The 27,118-nt window shown below is 40.6% G+C and overlaps 1 protein-coding gene across 16 annotated transcripts in view; it reads right to left on the reverse strand.

Moving 5' to 3' along the window:
- Positions 1 to 27,118, reverse strand: part of ZMIZ1 (zinc finger MIZ-type containing 1) — a 486,685-nt gene that overhangs the window by 165,851 nt on the left and 293,716 nt on the right. For all 16 annotated transcript variants that reach the window (XM_039547295.1, XM_039547296.1, XM_039547307.1 and 13 more), the window contains 2 exons: positions 23,066 to 23,179; positions 6,276 to 6,381 (listed from right to left, as the gene is read on the reverse strand). In XM_039547295.1, the coding sequence (XP_039403229.1) occupies positions 6,276 to 6,381; positions 23,066 to 23,179 (220 nt within the window). The remainder of the gene's footprint in view (positions 1 to 6,275; positions 6,382 to 23,065; positions 23,180 to 27,118) is intronic.

Here is a 27,118-nt window from a genome sequence, read left to right on the forward strand (position 1 = left end):
CAGAGGCAAGAGGCACAAGTCATTAAATCACCATTACTACTGAAAAACCACACAATAACTTTTTAATACTTTTCACGCCACACGGGTCTCCCTAGGCACCCACCAGAACAATTCACATTAACCACTTGGATAGTTAAGGATTAGCTAAGTAAAATAAATAAGGACTTAAAAGGAGCACTTCAAACCCAGTCTCAGCAACACAGAGCAAGAATGGAAGGAAACTGATGCTCTGAAGAGCTGACAACTCCACACCCAAAGGGCTTAGGCCAAAAAGTGGGAAAAGAAGCTACACAAATACACTACGTAGGAGCTGTGCCAGTAATGGATGAACTTTAGAAGGGTTTGGGGCAGATATTTTCCCCAACAATAACCTAACAGGCTTTGTTTTCACTAGGAAAAAACATGTATTCTCACCTTATGGCAGCTAACACGTGCAACGAACATGGAAGTAAAATCCTAGTGAAGACAAGGCCGTTTTTCTACCAACATGTGTTAGCAGATCACCCTGACTGCTAAACACATGTGAAAACTACAAACTGCCTTCTCTTCACTAGGACTTTACATCCTTTTAGTGGCAATGCATTAGCTAAGACAATGTAAAAACACACCTTTTAAAGACGCAGTCCCACAGAAACCGTTCCTTTCCACCACACCCAATGAACCATCTTCCTTCATCTCTGTCCTTCCCCCTACCGCTTTCTCCTCCCTATCATTTCAGATATGCCACCAGGTCTGGAGACCTCTACATGCTGCTCACATCATTACTCTGGCAATGACTGGACCCTCCAGAGCACACACCACATATCCACAGTGCTCTGGGGCACAAGTCGATGGGCAGCAATTCAGGGCTAAGCAGAGAAAACCTAAGGACTGATTTGCCCCAAATTAAAATGTTAAGGGGATGGAACAGTAGTGGGAGAAAAGACATACTGGCTGCAGGGCTTAGAGAGGAGAGGAGGTGGTGAATGACACTGATATAGATGAATCCAAGCTTCCAGACAACTTGGGAGATGACTGACTTTTGAAGCCACTTGTTACTTGGCACAAAGTCGTTTGTTCGTCCCTACAGTATATACAACTCAATGAGTAGTTTAGCAATTGATTTTATTTTAGTATGCCATTTACCAGCCCCTCTCCCCCCAAAAAGAAAAATAATAATAGTTCTAAGAAAACGGGATAGATATTTACAGTTAGGTAATATAGTAATAATTGGAGATATACCAATCTCCTAGACCTGGAAGGGACCTTAAAAGGTCATCGAGTCCAGCCCCCTGCCTTCAATAGCAGGACCAATTTTTTCCCCAGATCCCTAAGTGGCCTCCACAAGGATTGAACTAACAACCCTGGGTTTAGCAGACCAATGCTCAAACCACTGAGCTATCCCTCCCAGTTGGCACGCTCAGTTTTTGAATGCATATTGTCTTATTGCCAATGTAATAACAATCTCTCTCTTTTTGAGGGTGGGGTTGGACATGGGGGAAACAGAACTTTATAAAGCACATTAATGTTTGTGAAAAGTAGCAGAATGAATTTTCTCTTCATCCACAGAAAAGCTGCAGCACAAACAGCAACAGTACCGGCTTCCCAACACCACATCCTCAAAGTCCCTCAAGCATATTGTGGAGGGTCTCAGTATAAGTTCCAGCTCTGACCTTAACTGTGATCTTGATGCTAGTGTAAATTGTTATGCATTTCTTCTACAAGAGTGAGGGACTTGTGTATTGCAAGAACTCTTGTATGGCACACAAAAAGGCCCATTTGTACATCGGGGTGATATCCTCCTCCCACTGAAGCCAATGGGAACTTTCTTTTCACAGAAGGAATGAAAGATAATAGCCAGGTCTTGTGGGACACAACGTTCTTGCAGTGTGTCTGATGGGTTAATCCAACTGTTCAGCTGCCTGCACAATACAAACCATTCCACCATACATCCACTGCATTGTGCCAACATTTGCTCTCTTGTCTTTACTTCACAAACTCCTGTGGATCCTCCGGGTTTAGAGCCCTCAGGTATTGTGCCTCTCTGAGTTGCCAGTCATTCTTCGTTAAGGGGCTATCAAAGTAGAACAGGGAAACCAGACCCTTTACAAATTCAATACAGAAAGAAGATTTGCACACCTTCCAAATCTAGTCCCACAGTTAATGCTTGCAAAGTGCTTTAGGATCCTAACATGAAAAACATTACTGAAGGGCAAATAGTTAACAGTCGAACTTTTTCTTAAATCCAAGACGGTTAAAATATTATCCTTTGCGTTACAACAAATGGATGGATCAATTTAGACTGTTAAGAATTTGCATGTGATAAGTTTCCTCTCCAAAATTCCATTTTGCAGTGAAGCCCACGTCCTTCCCTGTCTGCCGACCAGAGTGGCATGGAGCTCTTCTGGCAGGCGGCGTGGCGAGCGCCCCACTGAAGGAAGCACTGGCTGCCCCCCTTCTCTCTTCTCCCCTCTCCCCCCACTAGCTGGGGCACACACTCCGCTGCCTGGGGCATGTCTGCAGGGCCGGGAGTCCCCCTGCACCCGAGCTCTGGCCACCCTGCAGGTTTCCACCCCCACCCCTTCGCAGCTCCGGCCGCCCCACATTCCCCCCCCCCCCCTTCGCCGCCCCGGCCGGCCCACAGGTTTTATTTTATTGTTGTTGTTTTTATTTTTTTTATTTTTTTGCTTGGAGCGGCAAAAAAGCCAGAGCCAGCCCTGATCAGTGTTAACTGTAAAGAAGACACTCTTCGAAGAGGAAATATTTTCCTAACTGACAGGAAGTGCCAATACCAGCCCCTTTAACCATAACAAAGTGACTGATTCTAGTAAAGCAATTCCAACTCATGGAAAAAAAAATACTGTTTCTACAAAGGGGAATGACATAAGGGAAAAGAGTTCAAAAACTGTATAATAATAAAAAGCAGATCTTCAGCTCAAGACATTGGATTGCAAATACAAGAAAATGCCTCTGTGAAAAGGCCATTTTAGGGTACCATATTTAGTCTCTCAATTATATCCAGATTAATTCTGCTCAGTTTAAAAGTAAAAAAAAAAAAGATGTTTATTCTAACTACCAGCTCTGCAAACTAAATCTGAGAATTGAAAATCAAGTTATTCCCCCCCCCCCTTACATCATCCCAAGAACAAAGATTCTGCCATTAAAATTTAGCTTACAATTTGGCCACTGATGCATGAGTCAGAATACACCCCCAGCTTGATCATGGAGATATGCATGTCCTGTATGACACCCACTCTTTCACACCCACACTAAAGAGGTTTTCAGTAATGTTAGCAGGTATGATTTGGGGGATACACATGCAGCAAATATGTTGAGTAAGGGCAATTTTAATACTTACTTTTCTAACTAGAACCTCATTTTAAAAAAAAGATTAAAATAAGCCACTTTAATTTATAAAAAACATGTTGGCAATAAATTAGTACTAATGCGAATAACTTTGTTTTTTAAGGCAACACTTGACTTTCCTGATGATTTGTATGTAACACATATAGAAACAATAGATAGAGGATACATAACGAACCATTTAAGAATCACTGCATCTCATATTTTTGGACTTTTACGAATAAAAATGAGGGTCATATACATTTTAGACCAAATAAGTAATCTAGAAATTATGGGCTGGAGAGGGGTTCACAAAAATTTCTGGGTACCTCTCTTTAATGAAATTTTGCTTATCTCACATCTCAAAGAGGTGGACAATATGGAATACCAGCATTTCTAGAAGTACCTTTTCTTAATAACATTGAAGTGTAATTTGGAGGAATGGACTCAAACCCTTGCACATTCCTCAGCATTAAGTCCAGAGAAAGAAAATACTCCAAAAAACTATTTGATTAAAAAAAATCACACAGGATATACATCAGCACATATTGGGAGTAGGAAAGAGGCCAGGGAAAAAGAAAATGTTATTCAGAAACTACACATGCAAGAATTCTCGACATAATAACTTAAGTGAGTCATGAAGGGAGCTATAAATACTGAGAAATATAGAGTACTTAGAAAGATCTAGAGAAAACACTGAAGGAGAAAAAGTAGTGTCAAGAAATAACTGACGGAAGATCTTAGAGGAAGTTACATGAGGGAGTAGAATCATTGTGGCTTAACAGACCATAAAACAGTAGGGATATCTGGAATTTACTATGAATCCCCTCCTGTCAGAATGATTAGGAGTGACCTTACTTTTGTAACCCGGGTCTGCCCATCTTCCAATTTCCCCACTTACTGTAGTAGCTCTCACATGTCTGCCATGTGAACATAAGCCCTTCTGGGCAAGGACTGCGTCTACTGATGTGACTTTTCACAGATTCATTAATAGATGCCCATGGTTATGCTCCTACTCTAGCAAATTTGGTAATAAGGGTGATTGTAAAAAGTTGATGTTAATGGAAAAGGAAATGCAAAGATTATTGGTGAAACACAGGTAGACAAGACAAAACACAGGCACGGGTGAAAGCAAACACTTAAGGTCATTGGAATTACTATCATATATCAGAGGGGTAGCCGTGTTAGTCTGGATCTGTAAAAGCGGCAAGAGTTCTGTGGCACCTTATAGACTAACAAACGTACTGGAGCATGAGTTTTCGTGGGTGAATACCCACATGCATCCGACGAAGTGGGTATAAACCCATGAAAACTCATGCTCCAATACATTTGTTAGTCTATAAGGTGCCACAGAACTCTTTGCCCTTTTCCTATCATATGTTAAGCTAAATTAAAGATTTTTATTCCCAAATACATAAAGATACAAGCAGCTAATGACAGAGACAGCATTACCTTTCTGGGGTTGCAAGGGAAATGCACTGAGTGAAGACAGATATGACTAAAAATAATTATTTTCAGCAGCCAAACACAGACATAACATTTCCCTAGAAGGAATGAAAAACTGGAGGTTGTCAAGACTACGCCAGAAAAGTGAATCAAGAAATGAAAATGTCTGAAGACTGACAACCTTCCCTCTGCCAGCATCGTGATGGGATCCACGTCAAGAAAAAAGTGGCAAAAGAAATGACACAGCACCTTTAGTAGGTCTATTTTAAACATATTTAGAAATAGAGGAATCTTAATGTACACAAAGGTGGACTTAAAAAGCCTCTGATAAGATTAATCAGGGAAAGAACAGATAGCTGTCACTGGAGATAATTCACAACTGGGAGATCATGCCTAATAAATTGGATAGAACATTTTGAGAGCCAATAAGTATTTCATGGAGGTGCTTAGAGGAGTAAAAATCATGGACAATTTATTGAACATTTAGCAAAATCAATAATCTGGTAATCACACAAAAGGCAAATCTGTGAAGTCAATGAGTATGACAGTGGGCATAACCCACTATTTGATAAGGAACTGCCTTGAACACTGAAGGCAAAAGTTACCCATGAATGGAAGTTTGGCACTGATAAGAAACAGCGGCATAATCCAATCAGTTCACTATGAGAATTATTGTCTTGGAAGGAGGTAACATTTGCTAAGGATGTGTCAGTGGTGGCATGGCAGTCGATACTAAGCACGAAGGCAATACAATTAAGTATGTCCAATTCTGAAAAGGAGCAGTTATCTGCTCATTTTCCTAGATTATGCGTGTTATATTGACATTCATCACCTAAGAGAATAGGTGAAAATTAAGCACAGTAAATAAATGTAAGCAAGTGCCACCAAAAGAAAGACACAAAACAATGGATTCTTCATCTTTCCCACACAACAGTGACATGTTGAGGGTCCATTATTGCTACTTTGGTAGCAAGCTGTGGTACAATGGAGGATAATGCATTGTTTGCCAGACTATTGGAATGGTGGTTGCATGGTATTACACAGGTTAAGAATAGGTGGGAACTACCAAACAGCAAGAATTACAAGAACAAGTGGTATTCTTTATATGAAGACACCTATGGCCCACACAACAAAAAGTCCACACTAGATAGTGTTAGGATTGTAGGAGGAATTTGAAGGAGTGAGACAAATAGACACATTATGGAAAGGCAATGCGAGAGATTAAGAGTTCACTAAAATGGTGGGATTAGGTGTATAGGTTCTCCCTTAGGCCTTTTTTTCCATCTCAGGGTTACAGAATATTAGGGACCTTGTTTCAGGAAGTAACACTAACTAGAAGGTGCACCAACTGACACTTTTTGGAGAGAATGCAGGGGTTCCCAGCATCAGGTATCCCTGGTTCATGACTAGCACATTCAGTGGCTATGGTGGAGCAAGATACTTGGTGATATTTGTTCAGAATCTGACCCTCAAAGAACCATTGATAAATGGAAATAGCCTTTTCCTACCAGCTGATTTTGGAGTGAATTTGTCCCTGTTGGCTGCACATACGGCCAGTAGCCTGTATCCAAGATCCAAGTCAAATCCTTGCTGTGCTGCCACTCGACTAACAACCTGCGAAGGGAAAGAGAAAGCTTCAGTGGGGTTACTTCTGGCTCCTTGCAAAGTCACATTAACCTGCTTATTGACACAAATGGCAAACGACTGTCTGCTGCTGTGACATCCATAGTATATACACGGGTATAAGGCATTGTTCTCCAGGAGCTTTTCAAGCAAGCACAGAAACCTGCACTTTTGCATCTGTTCTCTGTTCGTTCCCCTGGAGAGGCAAAGCTTAATACAAATAAACAAACAAACAAACAGTAGAACTTTTATATACACTTAAGCATGCCATGTTTTATTGTGTTTAGGAACTATCAGACCAGATCTTAAACACTGTTGCACAGACAATAACAAGCACACTGCATTGTTTTTAAGAGCACTGTCTTGATCTTCATGATTAAAAAATCCTCCCACCTCACTGCTATGCAACAAGCTATGTTCTAGTCAGCTGCCACCCTCCACCCCAGAGGTGGCTGCACTTCAATAGCACTGTATACTGTCTGGGAAATATCTTGGGATACCTTCTGGATAAACAGGATCTATAATAAAAGGTGCTATATAAACATAAAGTATTATCCAAACATATATCATACAAGCTGAAAGGAGAACGTAAGTAAGCTGTAGGCAATATAGACAGTTTTATTTATTTGTTATTGCAGCAGTACCAAAAGGCTCCAGCCACAACCGAAGCTCTATTGCACCAGGTTCCATGAGAGACAATCCGTGCTCCCAGTAGCTTACAACCCAAGAAATAAAATATTATTTTTCCTTCCTTGTCTCAGGATCAAAGCCACTCGTTAAATTAAAAGACAGCGCACATTAGTGTGCAATTATCTGTGTCTAGAACCAGCTCTCAAAAAAGCAATGGTACAGAACTGAGTTAGAAACCAAGATACACAATAACCTATAAATGGTAATGAAATGTACCATTCTGTGTTAAGTAGTCAGTTCTACCACATGAATCTTCTTATTCCAAATTGTTTTCCAGTATCTACTTTTCCTAATTAACAATAAAGAATCAGATTTCTTTATTAAGAGAGTATTACTACAGATAATACTGCAGTTTATGGATAGATTTTTGTTGATGTTAATTTGGAAACTAAGATTTATGCAACTGCATCAGGTGGTTTCCCCTCCCATTTTCTTTAACATTTCTAATCTCAAAATTGAGCACCAGTGATCTTCATGACAAACAAATCAAATTAAATTTGGAATAAACAATAAAATCATATACAGGTCTGGAACACTGCAGCTAGCCCTTTTACATCCAGTTTATCTATGTTAGTTGCAGTGATAAAGTAAAATTTTAGATAGGAAGAGAATTATCATTTAGGAGAAAAGGCCTGTTTATTTTTGGATAAATCATGAAACATTTTGAACTCAGTAAAATAATCTTCAAACCCCTACATGTAACAGTACAGTTGTTAGTATTGGTGTCTTTGTTAAGATTCAAGGTCTAGATCTTGCAAAAAACTGATGCAGTGGGACTACTCACCTGCATAAAGTTAAGCTCATGCAGAAGTCTTCACAGGATCAAGGACCTGGAGACATTAACAAGACCCCCAGATGGCTCATGACCCGTGAGTGGTGAGAAGCCCAAGCCCTTTTGGGATGGAAGGCTGTCAGACTGATATCTGAAGTTGGAGGAAACTCACATTTGGAAGGCTCCAGATGTTTGCATCCCCTAAACTGAGTATCACCAGAATCCAAATATTAATCTATTTGCCCATTCATACCATCAGGTACATGTCATGAAAGAGATCTGGAAAAAGCAAACTGGAAGCTCATTTTTAAATCTTGTTAAAGGCTCCTGAGAGGGATGTCCTGTTATTATGCAAACATAATTGAAACTCATTTAGGCACCATCTACTCTAACATCACACACTAGCTAATTCAAAGCGTGGCTCACTTCATTGAGATAAGAAAGGGAACCTGCCTCCCTGCCTTTATTAAAATGCTGTTTTGACTGGCACATTATCTGCAAGCTTAAGATTTTGAAACTGTATAGGAATGAAAGCAAATACATCTGCTCATCAATGAAACTAGAGTGAAGTGTGTTTACTTGCAAAATTCATTGAAATTTTTACGCTTGGTTCTGTTTAAAATATGGACTTATGGACACAGATGCTGCTGGCCAAAGGCCAAGTAAGGACTTCCAACCAACATCTTGCTAATTACGGAAAAAGTTCTCTACATTAATTCAGGAGACACAATCACAGACCCTGACCCATGACACACAGTCTATGATTAAGATAACTTTATTAGTCAGATGAGAAAGTCAGGGTCAGTTTAAGCCTAAATACAGACAAATCTGTTATGCTCATTAATTGCAATCAATTTTTATTTTATTTAATTAATTTATTTAACTAATTATAGTAAATATTCTTCTATACTTGGCATGATCTTGATCTCAAAAGACGACTGGGTTTTAGGCCTCCAGACTCATCTCCGACACTGATCATCTCTGTGGCCCTGGGCAGGTCATATTGACTTGTCCAGACCCAATCCAAAAGTGATGTATAAAGTAATTTCCGTAAGTAGGAGTCTGTAAATAAGGGAAGGTGTGAAGCAATCTGAATCTAAATAATAGAATTGGTCCAGAAATGCTTTTTCCCCCACATAAGAAATTTAATTAAAAAATATTTTTTCCAACAACAATCCAGCGTATGTAATCAAAAATGGACATTTACTGTGGAAATCTCCATTTTGACAAAGTAGCCATTTTCAACTGGGGAAATTTTTGCCCCCCATTAGTTGTACTAAGTAGAGGGACCACCCATTCTGCGTCTGATGGTGGATGCCCTGCTGGGGTCTACAATATGGTCAGCTCAGATGTCCCTCTGGGCTCCCCTGCTCAGCTCTGCCCTTTTGGCTTCATGAAGCCATACCTATGTCTCTATTGGGCATCTAAGTTGACATGAATAGGGCAGTTCCCACCTCTCAGAGCTTTTGTCTTAGGCTCTCTGCAGATTCACATAGACATCTCTGCATTGATAACATTTGGTTCACATTTTTTATATCTTCTTTGCAACTGTAACAGCTAGAGAGCTTTGAAAGCTGCTGCCGCCATCTGACCTAGAGACTTTCTTCTTTTCCTTCTTCTATTTTAAATCAACACTGATTCTGGAGAACAAGACAGCAGTCTCGGAAAGAAATACTAATTTGCTGACTGGTACAACCCACCCAATTTGAATCAGTTTGTCTGCATTACAAAGTTTTATTGTGTTTCAACCCAGCTGCAAATTAAAGTGAGCAGATGTAAGTTAGATTACACAGTGTGACCACAAGTTAGTGGTTAGGTTAGGCCAGGATGAATTGTGATCAGCATCATTTCAGCTAACTGTGCAGGGTACAGTCATGATTAGCTGATACACAGCACCAGCTGCAATTTGTCCTGGCTTACGCAGACTGCAAATTCATGTTCTACAATGAGTCAGCTAACTCAATTGTTTACCACCATGGTCAAACATGATGTAATTTTATAATGTAGAAAGCCCAACCCTGCTGGGCCAGGTATGGCGAGCCATAAAACTGGATTTAAAATGCGACCCATCTCTTATAAAAGGGGCAGCTGATAGTTATGCCAAGGCCAGAAATTAAGCCCGGGGTTTCCTTCATGGCGACGTAAAGCACTAGCTCAAAGACATTTGGCCAGCCCAAGGTTTGTATTTAATATTTTTCTATGGAATTTTATTGAAGTCCTTAGGACACTCATAGTTTGCTACATGAAATGGTGAGGTTACTTTAGTTTAGATGTGTTAATTTCAAAAGGTGTTTTTAGGTGAAGTATATACACTATTTTCAGATTCCTGCATTATTTCAAATGGTTGCCTACAGGCAGATCTGACTGCCTCCAGTACTTTAAAACCTTTAACCTACACCATATTGCATTCGTGACTGAAACACCACATTCAGCCGCTGTGACATAGTTCAGCAGGGTTCTGGCAGGCTGGAATCTCATGGGCATCAATAATGAGCAAAAAGATATTAGTGTTGGGTTCTAATAATGGGAAACTGATACCAAGTAAGCACAGAAATGCAGCTATCAACTTCTCTCATTAAAAAATAGCACTGCTTTTCTTTCCCCCCGTCTCCTTTTCGTGAGGCAAAGGGCATGACTTGCTGTAGCTAGCTCCACTCCCTGCCCTTCTTGTCATCGCAACATGAAGTACTGGAACAATGCACCTCTTAACCTAACAGGCCTGTTAATCAAGAGAGCTTTATGACTGCTTATTACAAAACTCCCTTCCCATTATGTTGCACTTTCAATGAATCTCTTAACTGGCAGCAGTCAAGAGCACCCCCCCTGCTGGCATCAGAATGAATTTTCCCAATTCAATTTGCCAGCTTCTCAAAAAAAAAAAATGCCAACTGATTGCTAGTTCAGAGGGCTGTGTGTTCAGCCACTTGTGTGCCCTTGAAATTATCTGAATACAGTTTGAAGACTACAGTAGAAATTTTGTAATTACAATTCTGCAATGTAGATGGTAATTCCCCCCCGTAGCAGAGGAAGATCAGATAAACAAGAAGCCAACAGGATTTTTGCAGCATGACTAGAGAACTGCTTTAAAAAGAACAAGAGGGAAGGGAGGGGAGTTACCTTAGTGATCTCAGCGCCTGGTTTGACTAGACTCACAGATTCAAATCCCAGCAGGTTTGCCTCAGCAATTCAGATAGCCAAAGTAGGTAAGTAAAATGACACACAATGTATTAGTCTTTCACAATGGACCTTAAAACACAGATCATGCCTGTTCTCTGTGGACATAAAAGAGTCCATAAAGTCCCCATTCCTTAAAGCAGACATTTTCCACATTTCCCTCCCCCATCACATGGATAAGGATCATGTTTTGAAAATCAGACCCTGCGACCCTTGTGGCAACAACGATTAGCATTGTGAAATATGTGATTGCTCTGCATCCTGGCTCCTTTTTTTAATCTGCTTCATTTGGAAAAGTTCCACCCAGAGCAGTGGAGTGGAGCTCTGCTTTTGCCCCACATCTGTCTCTCCCTTCCCTGCTCTCTATGGTTCTGGCAACCATACAGATTAGTTAGGGAAAGGCAGGACCTAAGATCATGTTCCCAATGTTGTCCCCTAATGGGCCAAAGCAGGGATTTTTGACTGATTAGACAAGATAATCAACTCACTGGACTCATTGCAATATTGTCACCTGTCACGTTATGACGAGCTTTGACCTTGAAGAGTGGTTAGTGAGTGATAAATTGGGTTAGCAGTCTCCCTCAAACACTTTCAAGTGGTAAAATATACAAACATTTTGACTGACAAAGTGAAAGAACAAAATAAGTGCATAGGACACCAAGATCTCATATGGAAAGCCAGGACTGATCCAGTAAAACTGGGATTTATGGGTGTCTTTATGCTCCTGCTTTTATGCAGGGTGTTCTGTGCCTGCTGGCTGCCTTTTGATGGTGCAGTACGTTCAAAGCAATAAAGTGCTTTGGGATCCTTTGGGATGAAAGGCACTATATACACTTGAGATGTCTATATAACTATGTGGTTCATTTGAAAACCTCACGGGTAGGTAGCACTGACATGAGTAGCTCCCCTTCTTTTTATCTCTTCCCTCCTTTTCGATCTATATGCATTAGGGTTTGTACAATATATCCCCTGTAGACTGCAGCCACACATTTCACCCACAGAAGGCAGTGAGTTCACTGTATACACACATTATGAGAGATCAGGCACAGATAGAAATCTGTCCTAGGACAGATAGTGCTCTGTGTTCTCTCACCATGTGTATGTGTCCAGCTGGTATCTACTGAGTGGAATGTAAGTGCCTGCTTATAAGTTCAGCGTGATCATGTGAGTGGCAGCAGTCTACAGAGGATATGAACTCTAAGACTACTTCACAAGCAGAGCTGTTTCACAGGTGGTTTTTACTTTTTATTATAAAAAGTATATTAAATAAAATCTTAAAAAAAGAGAAAAATGGATGATCACACATCTCAAGTCTGTGGCACTGAAGCTAGCGATGGGAATCCTGTGGTAAAACTCAAAAATGCCAGGGGGGAGATATGAATTCCTTTGTAGACCTCAGCACCTCACTACCTGGACCAGCAAGGAGCAGGAGTGCCAATAAGGACCTTTAGCCCCGCACTCTTCACCCCCGGAGGGAGTGTCTGACATTGCGTATACACTAAGCAAACTTCCAATGTTGTAACTACATTGATGTAGCTACCCGAAGTGCAAACCCCAAATGTAGGTGAGCTGCACCAGCACAAAGCAGGGCTTACCTCTATGTAACACACTGAAGTCAGAGCTCAGGAGCAACCCCTGCAGACAGTTAAAGACTGAATGAGCATGAGGGAAATCTTCGTATCTAGTCATGCAAGGATGTCAGAATGGTGGCCATGACACACACCTCTAAGAGAGATCCTGAACTTTGCTGAACACAGTTCACCATTTGAAACGCATAAAAATATTTGTCTAATAAATGTGGGGAGAGGACAGGATGGAATCAGAAATTTCTCCACAGAAGCCTTAGAAACAAATAAGTGTGTGCCATCCTTACGGGTCTGCAGGCTGTCTCCTGTCCTTTCATGGGTATAGATGTGATCTTCTATCTGTAATTACTGTGATCCTGATCTGATCTGAAATCTGATTTTTGAAGTGTCACATGTTGATTTTCGATTCTGTACTTCTCTGTATTAAACAGAAAGAGCCCTGACAGGCATGAAGTCAATTTAGCAGCAGATACCTTGCAAACACATTAGCCTAACTTTGTTGTTTCTGCCATCTGAGGCATTCTGTTTTGGAAACCTGACCTCATCCAAACGTATGGTTCTTGTCCTTTTTGTTTTTAATTAAATTTTTTAATTACATGTTTGATGAGCTAAAATGGGTTTCCATATCACAAAACTGACAACAGCTTTCCTATTCTTAAAATGATCTGAAAAACGTCAAGACTTTGCTTCAAAGATTTTTTCAAGGAGAAATGGAACTCAGAAGGTTATTTTGCATTGTAAAATGACTGAGCATACGCAATATCACAACCACAAATAAGTGGCCCAAAGCATTGTTCCTTTGAACATTTTAATACAACCATTTTTGAGTAATGCTTCTCTTTAGAGTATATAGAGAGCCTCAGGTTACAGAAAGGATACAAATGAAAACCTGGAGTTTCAGATACAGCATGACCAGAGTTATCAAAGAATTTTATGTCTAACAATCTTTCTGACACTTTAGTGCAGTCATATCACCTTGGTTATGACTCCATCAGGTCACAATGGCTAAGCAAGGTTGAGCGGAGCCATTATTTGGCTAGAAAACCCCCAAGAACACCTAGACGATGAAAGAAGTGTTGTGACTCATGAGGTATCACTTTCTCCCTCTATCGATGTTTAACAAATACCTCAGCATAGTGTTTGTGGTCAGGGTGGCAAGCAAAGTGACATCTGTCAGATGAGATGAGAAACCAAGGTCCTGACCATCTGTGGTCAGCAATCCCACAACACTTTTGATAAGCAGGGTTGCATAACCCCAGTGTTTTGACCAACAGACCATTCTGGTAATTACATTCAGCCTACCTAAATTCCTCCTGCCACCCAAAGTGGATATGCTATTCCTTGTCATAACCTATCGTGCACTGTTAAACTGCAATATTCTACACCAGAGATGACTGCATGAAGCTACGTATCTCTCTCTTTGAACTGCCTTGCAGGCATGTTGTGAGGCCTAAATAATGTAAAGTACATATGAGAAGTGCTATAAGAGTGAAAAAGTACTGCTATTATTGTTCCTTGTCAAAAGTGGTCAAAGACAGGCATATGGATTCGTCCAGTGGTCTTAGCTCTCCCCTTCTTATTACTACTGCTCCATAGCATGACACAAGATGGAAATCTCCACAACACCATCATTAATATGCCAGGACATTTGTCAATGGTAGAATAATGCAGTGGGATGGGGATGGATTTAAGAATGGGCGAAAGGGAGAGTTACAACTCTTGACTAGATTTAAGTTCTACTTGATATACCGGGTAGTGGCCTGAATTATTTTACTTTTGGCTTTGTTTTATCTGGGGGGAGGAAGGAGTAAGACAACAACCTTCACATGGTGCTCCTGTTATGTGTTACTGATTAACACAATGAATATAATCAATTTCTTAGGAGTCCTTGTCTGGGACTTCATTGAAGAACCGCCAGACCAGTTCTACGTATGTACAAACTCAATATGAAGGTCGGTCACATGCCAAATATGCAGCGTAGTTGTAGCCGTATTGGTCCCAGGATATTAGAGAGACAAGGTGAATAAGATAATATCTTACTGGACCAAGTTCTGTTGGTGAGAGAGACAAGTTTTTGAGCTGCACAAGCTTGAAAGCTTGTCTCTCACACCAACCAAATTTGGTCCCATAAAAGATATTACCTCATGCCCGTTCTCTCTCTAACATGCTAAATATGACTATCTTTCAAGAGTTCTCAAGGTGAATAACATTGATGTTGCTCAACAAGAAACTCACACTAACAGGCTATAAGCAAGCTGCAAGATACAAAATTCATGCCTATGAATTAACTTCCACTGTGAACAATGCAAAGTATGGCCTCACCATGTACATCAGGCATGGTCTTAAAGATGTTTCATTCCTGGAGCAATCCAAGACCATGAGAATCTCTACTGCTGCACCAAGAATTGAACAAATGACTATAATGAACATCTACAAACCTACATACTTTGAATGGTCAAAGGCCCTGTTACCGTCTTCTCTCCACCCAGCCATGTATGTTAGAGACTTACAGCTAAGGCTGCGAGTCTGTCACGGAGGTCACAGATTCCGTGACTTTCCGTGACCTCCGTGACATCTGCAGCAGAGAGCAGCAGCAGTTTGGGTGTGTGGGAGGGGGCTCAGGGCAAGGGGGTTGGTGGGTGTGGAGGAGTGCTTACTTTGGGGTGGGGGGCTCCCCAGCTCCCACTGGCATGGCCCTGCAGATCCTAGGTGGCAGAGGGGCCAGGGGGCTCCACGCGCTGCCTGCTCCCACAGCTCCCATTGGCTGCAGTTCCTGGCCAATGGGAGCTGCGTAGGTCCCAGCCACCTATCCCAGCACCTATGGCACCCCTGGACCACACCTTACCGAGCACCCGCGGACCCCCGCCCAAGTTTTAGTCATGGGTATTCTTAATAAAAGTCATGGACAGGTTCTCTGCCATGAATTTTGTTTACAGCCTGTGACCTGTCCATGATGTTTACTAAAAATACCACTGACTAAAACGTAGCCTTACTTATAGCTACCACTCACAACAGTGCTATGATGCACCTGGTGAGTAACTCACACATAGGTCTTGTACACAGCTGTCCATCTTCTTTTTGACCCTAAATGATCAGGGGATTTTTGCTCAGCCAGAGGTACCACAGTACAGAACACTGAACTCTGCTTTCTGATGAAAAACAATAATGATGTTACCCCGCAAGCTTCACGAACAGTGGTTGGTAACTTTCCTTGCAGCCAGTATTGTTCCACTATTCTGCATGTCGGCTGTTGAGTTCTGCTGATTGAATTAAATCCAAAACCTTCATTGAATTTTTCTCAAAGCAAACTGGGTTGCATATACTGCATAAGTTGAAGACTGATACATTGTATCCAGTTGAACCCAGAAAACTATGGCCACTTAGTTCACTATCTTATCAAAGCAACCGTGAAGCTCATTTCCCTTGGCCATCACAGGTCTACACTCCTTGCTTGGCAGATGGAGACAGAAGCACTCTTCAAAGAGTATGAGAAGAGTGGAGATCCAGACACAGCAAAAGCATTAAGTCATTGAAATCTGCCCACGTGAAGCTATGGAATGAGACAGTGGAGGGTCTTGACTTCATGCATTCCCGTTGCAACCCTGGCACTCTTCCATAAGCTTAAAGTCGCTGACCCAGCAAACACTGCCAATCAAAAGTGATGGTCAGTGCTATTGTCTCACACTCTCTCTGTAGCTCAAAGACAAAACCTGATAAGCTGACTAGAAAGAAGATTCAAAAAGAGCTCTTCCTAAAAGTCTGGCAAAGTCCTGCCTCTATTATCCCCATATACTAGAAAAGAAATAAACAAGGCCCTCGTGGCCACTAAAAGTGGAAAAGCTGGTAGCAAAAAAAAAAATGGAAAAATTTCATTTATCCTGAATTTCTTAAGAATTTGGAGCCAAAGGAACGAGCATGGTTGTCAGCCCTATTCGCTGCTGCACATTTGATGGAGGAAGACCCCCAAAAAGGTGATAGTCATGAGGTAATCATCACTGCCCTCCTCAAACATGGGAATCCATCAAATGATGCCACCAGCTATTGCTCAATATCACGCCTCTCCACAACTTGCAAGAAAGGGTCTCACTGGCTCATCTCACCCTATCTTTGATATCATCCTGCCAAAGGAACAGGCCAGTTTCAGACCAGAAGGGAAATTTCTGTGAACAAGCTCTCATCATTACTAGTCATACTGAGGCTGGCTCCCAGCTGAATCTTAAAACCAAAACAGAACTGACAGATTTATCTGCCACCACAACAGTATAGAGATATGGCCTGTTGATCAAGGGTCATCTAATGCCATAGCAGTGTGCAACTCCTGGACACGGTGTTGAACAACCGTACATACCATGTCCTTCTGGGCCATGGGCCAATCAGCAAAGCACACACCCCTAGCGATGGTCTACCTCAAGGATCCATGCTGGATCATTTACTAGTCAACATCTACAGTAGTGACTTATCTGACACAATTTCACATAACTTCACTTATGCCGACGACATTGCTCTTGTGGTATAAGGCAAAGACCTTGCCACCATTGGTGATATCCTTTCAGCACCTCAAGATAATGGTGGCATACTTTTAATACTGGAAGCTCTACCCTAATGCCTCCAAAATTTTGGTAATAGCCTTTCACAAACAACAAAGCTGCTAAGGAACCACTCAGTGTCACCTTTTACAGTCGGCAGGTCTGAAATGAGCCCTATCTGAAGTACCTGGGTGTAACCTTGGCCAGAAGCTTGAACTTTTAAACCTTATTTGAAAAGGACATGCAAAAAAGTAAAAGCAAGAACTAGTTCATCCAAACACTTGAAAACACAAAATGGGGTGATGATGCGCGCCCACACCACACACACACACACACACACACAACAGCAACTCTAGCACTGGTATACTTGATTGCTGAACATTATGCACCAGTTCATATATACTAACTTTGGAGGTGTAGTTTAATGCCGCAAGGAGAATCATAACTGGAACATTAAAATCAACACTCCTTCAATGGCTGCCCACTTTGGCACATATAGCCCCATCCAAAATCTGGACACACACACACACACAAACAGCCGGTGCATACATCAAACCATGGCCAACTAGAACTTACCAATTCATGAGGACCTCCAGAACCTTCGAAAGACATGCCTGAAACCTCACAAACCTATTTGAGATCAGGCTAAAACTCTTGAAGCAGACTCATTCAATCCTGAAGCACACTGGAGAGAATTCTGGGATAATGCTAATGTCTCAAACACCTGATTGCTGACCCTACAAAAGAACTTCCAGGCTTCAACCTGCCCCAGAAACAATGACTCACTTTGAACCATTTCAGAACATTGAATGGCAGATGCTATCTCATCTCTACTACCTCTAGAAAATAAGAGATAATGCACAATGTAACTGTGGACATCAGTTGCAAACTATGGACCATACCATAAATCACTGATGCTTCAGTCATGTGTCTGTGTTATCTCATGAAGCCACTTCTAAAGGTATTCACTGGCTCACTAATCTGGACTTGGTTATTTGAGCTTGCCATTGTTTGAGAAGATAGTAAGTACAGCTGCATATATAGTATACTAATATGTATAATACTAATGAATATTCTTATGTTTACAGAGCATAAAGATTATTACTCACATAATGTAACTTTAGTTTTATAAAGCAGATTTAATTCCAAATTTCTTTACAAATTTCACACCCACTATATTTAGAAAATATTTCTCCTAGCAATAAAATGCAGCCACTCTGGGTTACAAACTGGCAGCTATTTTAATCAGTTTTTTACAACTGTATGCAACAGTTAGTGACAGACAGAGAAGAATACTACATCCAAATGAAACTTCAGGAATATTAACAGGACAGATACAATTTCATTTATAGACAGAATTCAGGCTTCAGAATACAGATTCTCAAATCTGATTTGCCAAGTAACCCTTGTGGAAAAGAAGCTCACACAGCACCTCGTTTTCCTTTGCAAATTAGAAGACAGGTTCTCGCTAGAACACCACAAATATGTGTTTGCATTTTAGGTATGTTTCTACTTATTTCTTCCAAGTTGTTTTCTGTAATTTCTCTCTGGAGTCTGTAACTTGCAAGAAAAAAAAATGTATGCAAGATTTACCTCCACCTCCTTGCATCTTCTCTATCTGTTTAAATGGGTTTCTGTTTAAAAGTACATTAAGCTCTTATTTCAGGAGTTTTCATTGGTCAGATATAAAAATCAGTTCTACAATTACTGTGAGACTGACTTTATTTTGCATGGTGGTGGTGCTCGTAGGTTAGGATTATATCCCCATAAAGGAAGTGTCCTTTAAAGGGTTTTATTTAACAAGGAAAGGGTATTTAACAACCTAAATCTAGCTCACTATGGGTTTAATAAAAACCTGTCCATTTTCTTTTCTGGCAAAGTTTCAGTAGCTCTGACAAACTCTGAGTTTACTCTTAAAATAAGAAAGCCAGACCTGTTATCTCCAGCATATTCTCACTGGCTCCTATAGGAGCAATTTCAACCTGAATAATGCCAAGTGCAGGGAATGCACAAAGGCAAATCTATTCATTAGCCTAAAATGTGGTCACTGGGAGAAAAGTGATACTGTGAAAATTATGTTTTGATGTTCCACACATGCTCTGTATCCGATTCACGCAGTTTACCAGTCAAAACAAGATTTCCATAACTGCTGGCACTTCAAACTCAATCTAGGATCTGAAAATCATGCTGTGATGGCTTTCTGTTTCTTACATCAACAACAGTGATTTCGCAATCAAAGCAGGCAACTTTGCAGATGACGCACAGAATGATATGCAGCATGTTCTTTTGCAGCTATATTGATTCAGTGGGACTCGCAGAAGGAGAAAATAATTTATTTTGTTATTAAGCTAAGAAGAGCTAGCTAAGACTGTACACAGGAAACTGGGGTGTAGCCCCAACCTACCATTTCCCAAGAACGACTGTTTGGATCAAAACCACAGTTTGAGGGATTTGAAGTAATCCGTCTTATGTAAGGGTAGAACTCTTATTTGTTATTTCAGCAAAAATATTAGTTTTAAAGTGAACTACCCAGGGAAGAAAACTGCTGTTCATGAAGATCTGCCAAGTACATTGGACAGGCTTTTCATAACAGCACACAGGTCTGTGTTGAAGACCTGGTCTTCCATCTCACATTTCTAAATTTTGCAGTTTGTGAATGGATACTCTGCTCATTTCAGAGAAAGCCTGCCCTTTGTTTGCATTCTCTGAATGCTTTAGGATTTAGACGTTGCCTAGTGTATCCTGAGTGCTATCTTATAGCACAAAATCTACATTTATGTGCTGGAAGGAGTAGTTTCATGTTGAACTTTTTTTTCTTTCTTTCTTTCTTTTTTTTTTTTTTTTGCAGTTTGCGCAGAAAATCATGTCTGTGCGTTGTATGAAAAATTAAGAAAATAATTTTTTCTTTACACACGGAAAAGGAGGAGCCAATACTGCAAACCTTTCTAATGTTTTGTAGAAATTCCTGGGTCATTTATCAGCATGCTAGCTGCTTTGGAATCCCGTGTAATGCAAATGTTCTAATGATGCCAGAGGCTAAGTGCTTTTTAATTTATATCCCAAAAGTAATGAAGTTCCGAAGTAATTTGTTTTCAAAGGTCATTTTAGGGATTGGAAAAATAAAGAATTAATAATCCTGCTGCAATGGAATGAATAGGCTTTTACACTTTTTGGGGGGAGGGGAATCATAGTATAATCCCCCACAAGGTAAAATAATTGATAAACGTTTCCAAAGATAAGCAGCTTTGGTTCTTAATATCATAGAGCATGCAGTTGCTAAATTAATATTAATTTTGCTTATGACTAAGGCCCTACTTGAATTGCGGTATGATTGTCAAATAATTGCAGCTGAGTTGTGGACAAGACATGGAAAATCATGGAAAGTAATAAGGGACTTTTATTAATTGCAGTAAATTGGAAAAACCAGAGAAGACCTATTTGTTTAAGAAAAATTTGCTGGAACAATATGCCTGCTAACTTTTTTGATAACCATTTTGCTGCAACCTGGAACCCCCCAACCCCCAAAAAAAAGAGAAAAGAAAAAGAAGAAATACCGCGACCTTCAGGTTGATAGCAAAAAAAAATGGGCTATACCTGGAACCAGCTAGAGCGAATGGCCCAGGATAGAAGACTCTGGAGATCTGTGGTTGGCGGCCCATACCCCGGTTGGGGTGACGGGCATGAATGAATGAATGATATTACAGTCAATGCATGGGGCTGACAGCCCGAGCCCCAGCCACCCAGAGCTGACAGCACAAGCCCCACCCACTATCAGCTCAGATAAATGGGCTTCTAACTGTACTAATGCAGAAAGAAGTGTGTGTTGCAAACCTCAAAATGTATGCAACTTTGTGGACTATGCAAAGTGAGCTAATTAAAATAAAAATTGCAGTGGAAACCTAATATTACGGGATCCACAGTTTCCACAATACTGTAAATTAAGTAGGGCCTTACTTTTGATGGTCCAATATACAATTTGTTTTCAGTTGCTCATAACTTTCTGCTGCTTTTCCCTGCACCAGAACACAGCAAGCATGAGAGCTTTGGTTTCAGAAGTGGAGCATGCAGCAAGGTTTCAGTCAGACCCAAGCCTGGGAGACCCCCCCCCATGTGCATTGGCCAGAGTTGGCAAAGATAGGAGTGCAGAGGGAAGGAACTTTTGGCTTGGCCATCTCATTAGAATAAGGGGCACTCTCACAGTGTAGGAGGAGAGATCCTTTCCCAGCCCTATCTAAGTGGGGTGGGCACTCATACCCAAGCCATAAGGACTTAGGCACTCCTAAGTCGCATGATCATGTTCAAAAGATTCCAAGGAGCAAGTCTTCAGTACCGGTCTCTGCATCTAACTCGACACCAGCTGCTGTACCACCTAAATAAAACACTGGGACCTGAAGGACTGGGAACTGTCGGTACCACTGAAAACTGTGATATTGGTGACTCATTCACTGGTGGTACCTTTATGTTCCTGTAAGGGGCCACTGTCTATACCTACTCTAGTGGTATGAAGTGACAAGACACAACCTTTCCAGATGATATCTTCATCCTCCTGGTCCCACAATCTCCCTTGTTATTGGGACCAGTCTGCACCAGGGAGATATGGGCATTCCTTTTCTTTCTTGCTCTCTTATTGAGCTGTCTTCAGCCATGAGGTCAGAAGAGCATAGTTAACCCACAGACACAGGAGTCTATGTGGGTTCATAATGCGCCAGTCTTTCATTTGTCTCCTTTTCACAAATGCCAAACTCAGACACAGTGTTTATCAATTGCCAGATGCAACATAAACATATAGGGACACATTACATCATGTGTATATTTTGATAAATCGGGGAATTTGCTAAGACAACTTACAGTTAAACATCATCAGAAGTCTGTGGAGCCCAATAACATTTATAATTCTCTCAAAAAATATTTCCTGCTTGGAAGGATGATATGCAATTTCTTATAGATCACTAGATTCATTTCATACCTTGACAGAGTTCTGAGAGATGCTATACACTTGAACACATTAAGATGGAGCCATTCCTTAACATTTGGAGTATTACAGCTGAATCCGGCTCTTAGTAACTGCTATATGTATGCTCTTTACAAACTGTATGAAACCAATTTGTGTATTTTTGCATGGATAACAAGCATCTGTCAACACTTATGCTGAAGGATGGCATAAGCTATCTAGGTGATCTATTTGTTTCTCTTGATATTTTGTAAGCTTTTGTTTTAATTTACCATTATTATGTAATGTTATGAAAATAGCAAGAAAGCTTTTGAGTACCCCCGCTGCACAGTGTTTACTTGACTCTCTGAATATTTCTGGCCTGGATCCTAAATCTGCCGGGCAAGCGGCACCATTCAGAACAAAAATTGCTCATTGTAGGCACTGAAATGTACATTCTGCATTTGATAGTTGCTCTAAGACCAATCATCGCTCATTTGACTCACACAGGCAGTCCCATTAAAGTCAACAGCACTCTCACAAGTAGTAAGGTAGGATTTGACCCACGTCAGCATATGAAACAGGCTAAGCCAAATGAAATGGATTTCTCTAGAATGCTCATCAGCTGACGGACTAGCCCTGGTTACCTCAGAAGAGTGCCCTTCCACCCACTTCCTCAAAAATAAGCAATAGGGGAGATTTGTCTGAAATGTCGATGGCTCTCCTAATTAGTGGCTCAGTTAGTGTATATAGAGAGATGAAGTATAGCTATATAAGATTTTTCCCTCCAAATGATTAATTTCCTATTGCCTTCTTATGTTGCATGTTAAGTAACATTAGTCACCCTGATTGCTATGAAATAAATATGTATTAGTATGTGGGGATTAAGGAGCCAAATGCTGTACAGAAACAGTGACTAACAGCAAACTCAGTTACCAGTCTTTGACAGACAGCACACAGAGAGGAAGAAATGCCATCATGGAAAGAGTTGACGTACCGTCAAACAGCCCATCAGACTCTGCTCAAAAGGTCTCTGGAAAGCTCTTGGGTCTCCACACCAATCCAGGAGCTCTGTAGCTGCATTATGGAAGTTTGCAGGATTCTGTAAGTGCTGAAAAGGGGAGAGATTAAACAATATGGTAAATAAATAATGTTAACTGCTGGATGCATTCTCTTCATCACACTATTTGAAAGCCAAAAAACCCAGGAAATGATAAGAGATGAATAGAGTAGACCAACTTAATTCATTCTCTATTATCTGTATATTGCTCCTAATTTAATTTTATTGCATACAGGTAATAACTCAACTGAAAGTCCAGATCCAGTTCCCCAAAACTTCATGAATTGTGCCCAGAGATGTAATGAGTTGAACTAGGACACCAAGGCTCACCAACCCCAACGCAGGGCAGACTTGAATCTCATTCTGCATTTCAACTCTTTGCCTCAGGCCCAACTCCAACTGCTGAAAAGGGGGACACAGACCCACAGTGCTTTCAGAACAGCTAGATTTCAGCATCTGCCGCTTACTGAATGTGGCCCGACTGCCTTGCTATGGACATTGCTGATACTTATTAAACAGTTTCCACAACTATAGCTAGCCTGTGGTTGCAACAAATATTGAGACATTTGCGGCACTGTAGTTCAGGAAAACAGCACACGGAGGAAAACACTGACACCAAGGTATGGCTGTGACATTGCTACAACTGAAAATACACAAGCACAGAGTGTTGAGAAATATCCAAAGGAAATCTCACAACCCCTACAGGAGCAGGATTTCATTAGCCAGCAAAACTTGGAGAAGGAAACCCATTTAACTGCTACTCTCTTGGGTTCCCCTGCACTGGCCAAAAGGCAGTTCTGTTTTGGGAGACATTTTGTAGTATTATTTAACACCATCATGCCTACTGTCATATTTCAAAGTACTCTAAAACCAAAATGCTCCAAATTTTTAGCGGGGGGAATTCAATGTACAGCAAGATGGTAGCTGCTAAATCCCCTGAGAAGAAAGCACTATTTGTCTGGATTTTGAAAACAACTGATATTTACATATATCCCTATCCGGGTTTGTATAAGGTCACCATTAACATGATGCCTGTGTGCCTACGTACTGTACAATGCTCACATCCAGAATGGGGATACATTATAGGCACAAGAGAGCCACATGGTACAAGTCTTTGCTTGTCGAGCCTTCATTTGTGAGGTCTTTGGGGCAAAGGCCATTTTTTATTTGGTGTAAAGCACCTAGCAAACATCAGGCACTATAAGAGTTTTTGCTATTGCTGTTAATAATAAACTAATACATACTATTATTAAAACAACAATAGAATTAAAAGAAGAATAAAATAAGAATTTCTTACTAATGGAGACAATCATTACCGTAGCATATGAGGTGTACAAAAGGTTTCCACTAGCCTGTGGTGAGAGGGCCTTGCTTTCTAGCTGTGGCTGTAACAGACTCATATCCTCTGCACACTGGGCATAGAGAAGGCCCTGTAACATACACTCACCAGCAAGTTACATACTTTCTCTGATCAAAGAAATCTCAACCCGACCTCTGAGGCTCATAGTCATCTGAATCCCGGACAAGCCCCTATTTACATGGTGGCTGCCAACTTCCTATACTTCCCCCTTTTTATGTATTCATTTATCTAAGAGATGGAGGACATACTCTATGTCCTGGAGAACGACACCTGGTTATACCAAAGTTCTGTATATTATATCTGTCCCTCATACCTTGCAATGGAAAATGCGAAACAAAAAAAACCCAAACCAAAACTCATTATTGAAGGACTACACTCTATATGCACCAGGAAATTGTCAGCAATTCCTAGAACTGCCATTTTCAGGAGATTGGACGGCCCATATAGTTCATCAAAAAGGGTGACCCATTGGCGTCCTCTCTGGCATATGCAAATATCTAACATTGAGAGTTAGCTGAATTTTTCCAAGCTCTTTGGCTTTTTGCTTCACAGATTTTGCATAAAGGGGATTTCTGTCAATGTAAAACTTGGAGAACTCTCCAGCTCAACAGAGTCAGCAGCGCTGACAAAAATGAGATGGTCAGTGATGACCCAAAACTACGTTACTCAGTTTATACAGGTTCCAATAAAACTTCATAGTAATTAAAAACGCTGATATTAACTCTAAAGATTAACTTATTTCCTTTCCCATGTGTATCATCATAATCTCATGTAAGTATCTTCCCAAACAGGCTACATACACAGTAATGCCAGCTCTCACAGTAGGTGTGATGTTTGACTTAAAGCCCAAACTTCTAGAGACAAGAGCTTACATGGGAAACTCAGCTTGATTTTTAAAAAGGTCCTAGCCTTTGTGGTTGAAGAGAAAAGTCTGAAAATGTGCACCCAGAAGGCTCAAAACCCAGAAGGCAAATAAAAGGAAACCAACAATAGAAGGAATTTATTAAATTCTCATTATTTTTAAGCCAATCTGATGAATTTAGGGAGGTTGTTTGACTCATGATTTTTGAATATTTGGAGTTGGCATTGCTATAAACATATGTCCTACATCCAAAATCTATTCACATTAAAGGATATTCAGTTCTCTCCCCCTCTTATTCTCATGCCAGATAAACCAAATAAATTAGCTCCAAGACAGCAGAGTGAAAACAAGTATCCTCCCACACCAGGGTGTGACAAGCTCTTATGTCTGTGACCTTTTGGATCCTGTTACACTAATCCTTGTTCTATGGAGGATCTTTGTCGGAGGCCCTTGCACTGACAAGAGATGACTGGTATGTGGGGCAGCAAGTTTTAAAACAAAGGAAGAATTAAAAAAACAAACACCATTATGCAACATGGTATCTTCCTAGTCAGCAACATGGAGCCAAATTTATACCAACTGCATGACTTCCTCTGGATTGTATTTTCAAAGCAACATTTCCATGCCAGCTTAATGAGAGGAGTCAAAGCTCTTTGTATACTTATGAATATTAGCATATCCAACTAAACAAAGATAAGAGGGATCTTTTATGTCTGTTATAAAAACCAACAGACCAAGTAGTTTAGGTTATTCGTCCTGACTATAGCAAGCAGAAAGGTCAGAGATTGAGAGCCTTCAAAGCTGCGAATGTCTGCTGCAAAAGCTCTCAGTATCTACTGTCATTTCAATTCTCCATTCTCATTCAGCTGAAAAACACAAAAACCAACTCAAAACCCTTTAGAGCATCATACACCAAAGGCAACTTCTCCTGCTATAATGCATCTGCAAAAAATTGCAGAGAAAGAAAAATGTGAGCATAACTGGAGCACAAATCATACTGTGATAATCACATGCTGCAGGGGCAGCAAAAGGATTGCATGTTGCAACCTCAATAACACAAAATCAATATTAAATATAATAGAGAGGAAATGTGGTGTGCACATGTTGTTGGGCATTGTAGGTTTCGCCACCAAGACTAATACATATTTTTAAACATACATGATTTTGTAGGTGGTATTTCCATCAGACACATCCTGCACTGAGAGCAAAGAACTCACCAATCCTGAACACAAAACACAGAACAACATGGCTATTTTTTGTTTGCGGTTTGAGATCATTGGGCCCAAAATGCATTTCAGTATCACATCACCAGCTCCTCCTACAATGACCCGTCAGTCCACACACTCAGAATATGGAAAAAAATAATTATTTTTGTTTTACTGATTATCAGGTGAGTCTTGTAGCTCAACTTTTGGGTGCTGAACTTAAGATATCTTACAGGACCCTGATTTGCAGAAGTGCTTAGCACCTTCCTTCTGAAAAATCAGAAGTCAAGTTAAGAAGTCAAGTTGGGAACCCAAAAATGGAGGCACTCAATCATTCACCATTTTTGAAGATTTAGGCCACCAAAAATGAGGCCTTAAACATGGGTTTAATTTTCACTTCACTGTATCATACACTGACACCTACTTAATGTGAGACTATCAAAAATCAATATGCTTTGAGACGAGTAAAGGACTGAAATAAGTTTGTTTCATTTTTAAACTTCACTCTAGAGATATATACTCATCTCAATGGGATACATCAGAGCAGAAGCGATGGTGACTTG

This window comes from Mauremys reevesii, linkage group 7 (assembly GCF_016161935.1).
Source record: "Mauremys reevesii isolate NIE-2019 linkage group 7, ASM1616193v1, whole genome shotgun sequence".
In the NCBI taxonomy this organism is placed as follows: Eukaryota; Metazoa; Chordata; order Testudines; family Geoemydidae; genus Mauremys; species Mauremys reevesii.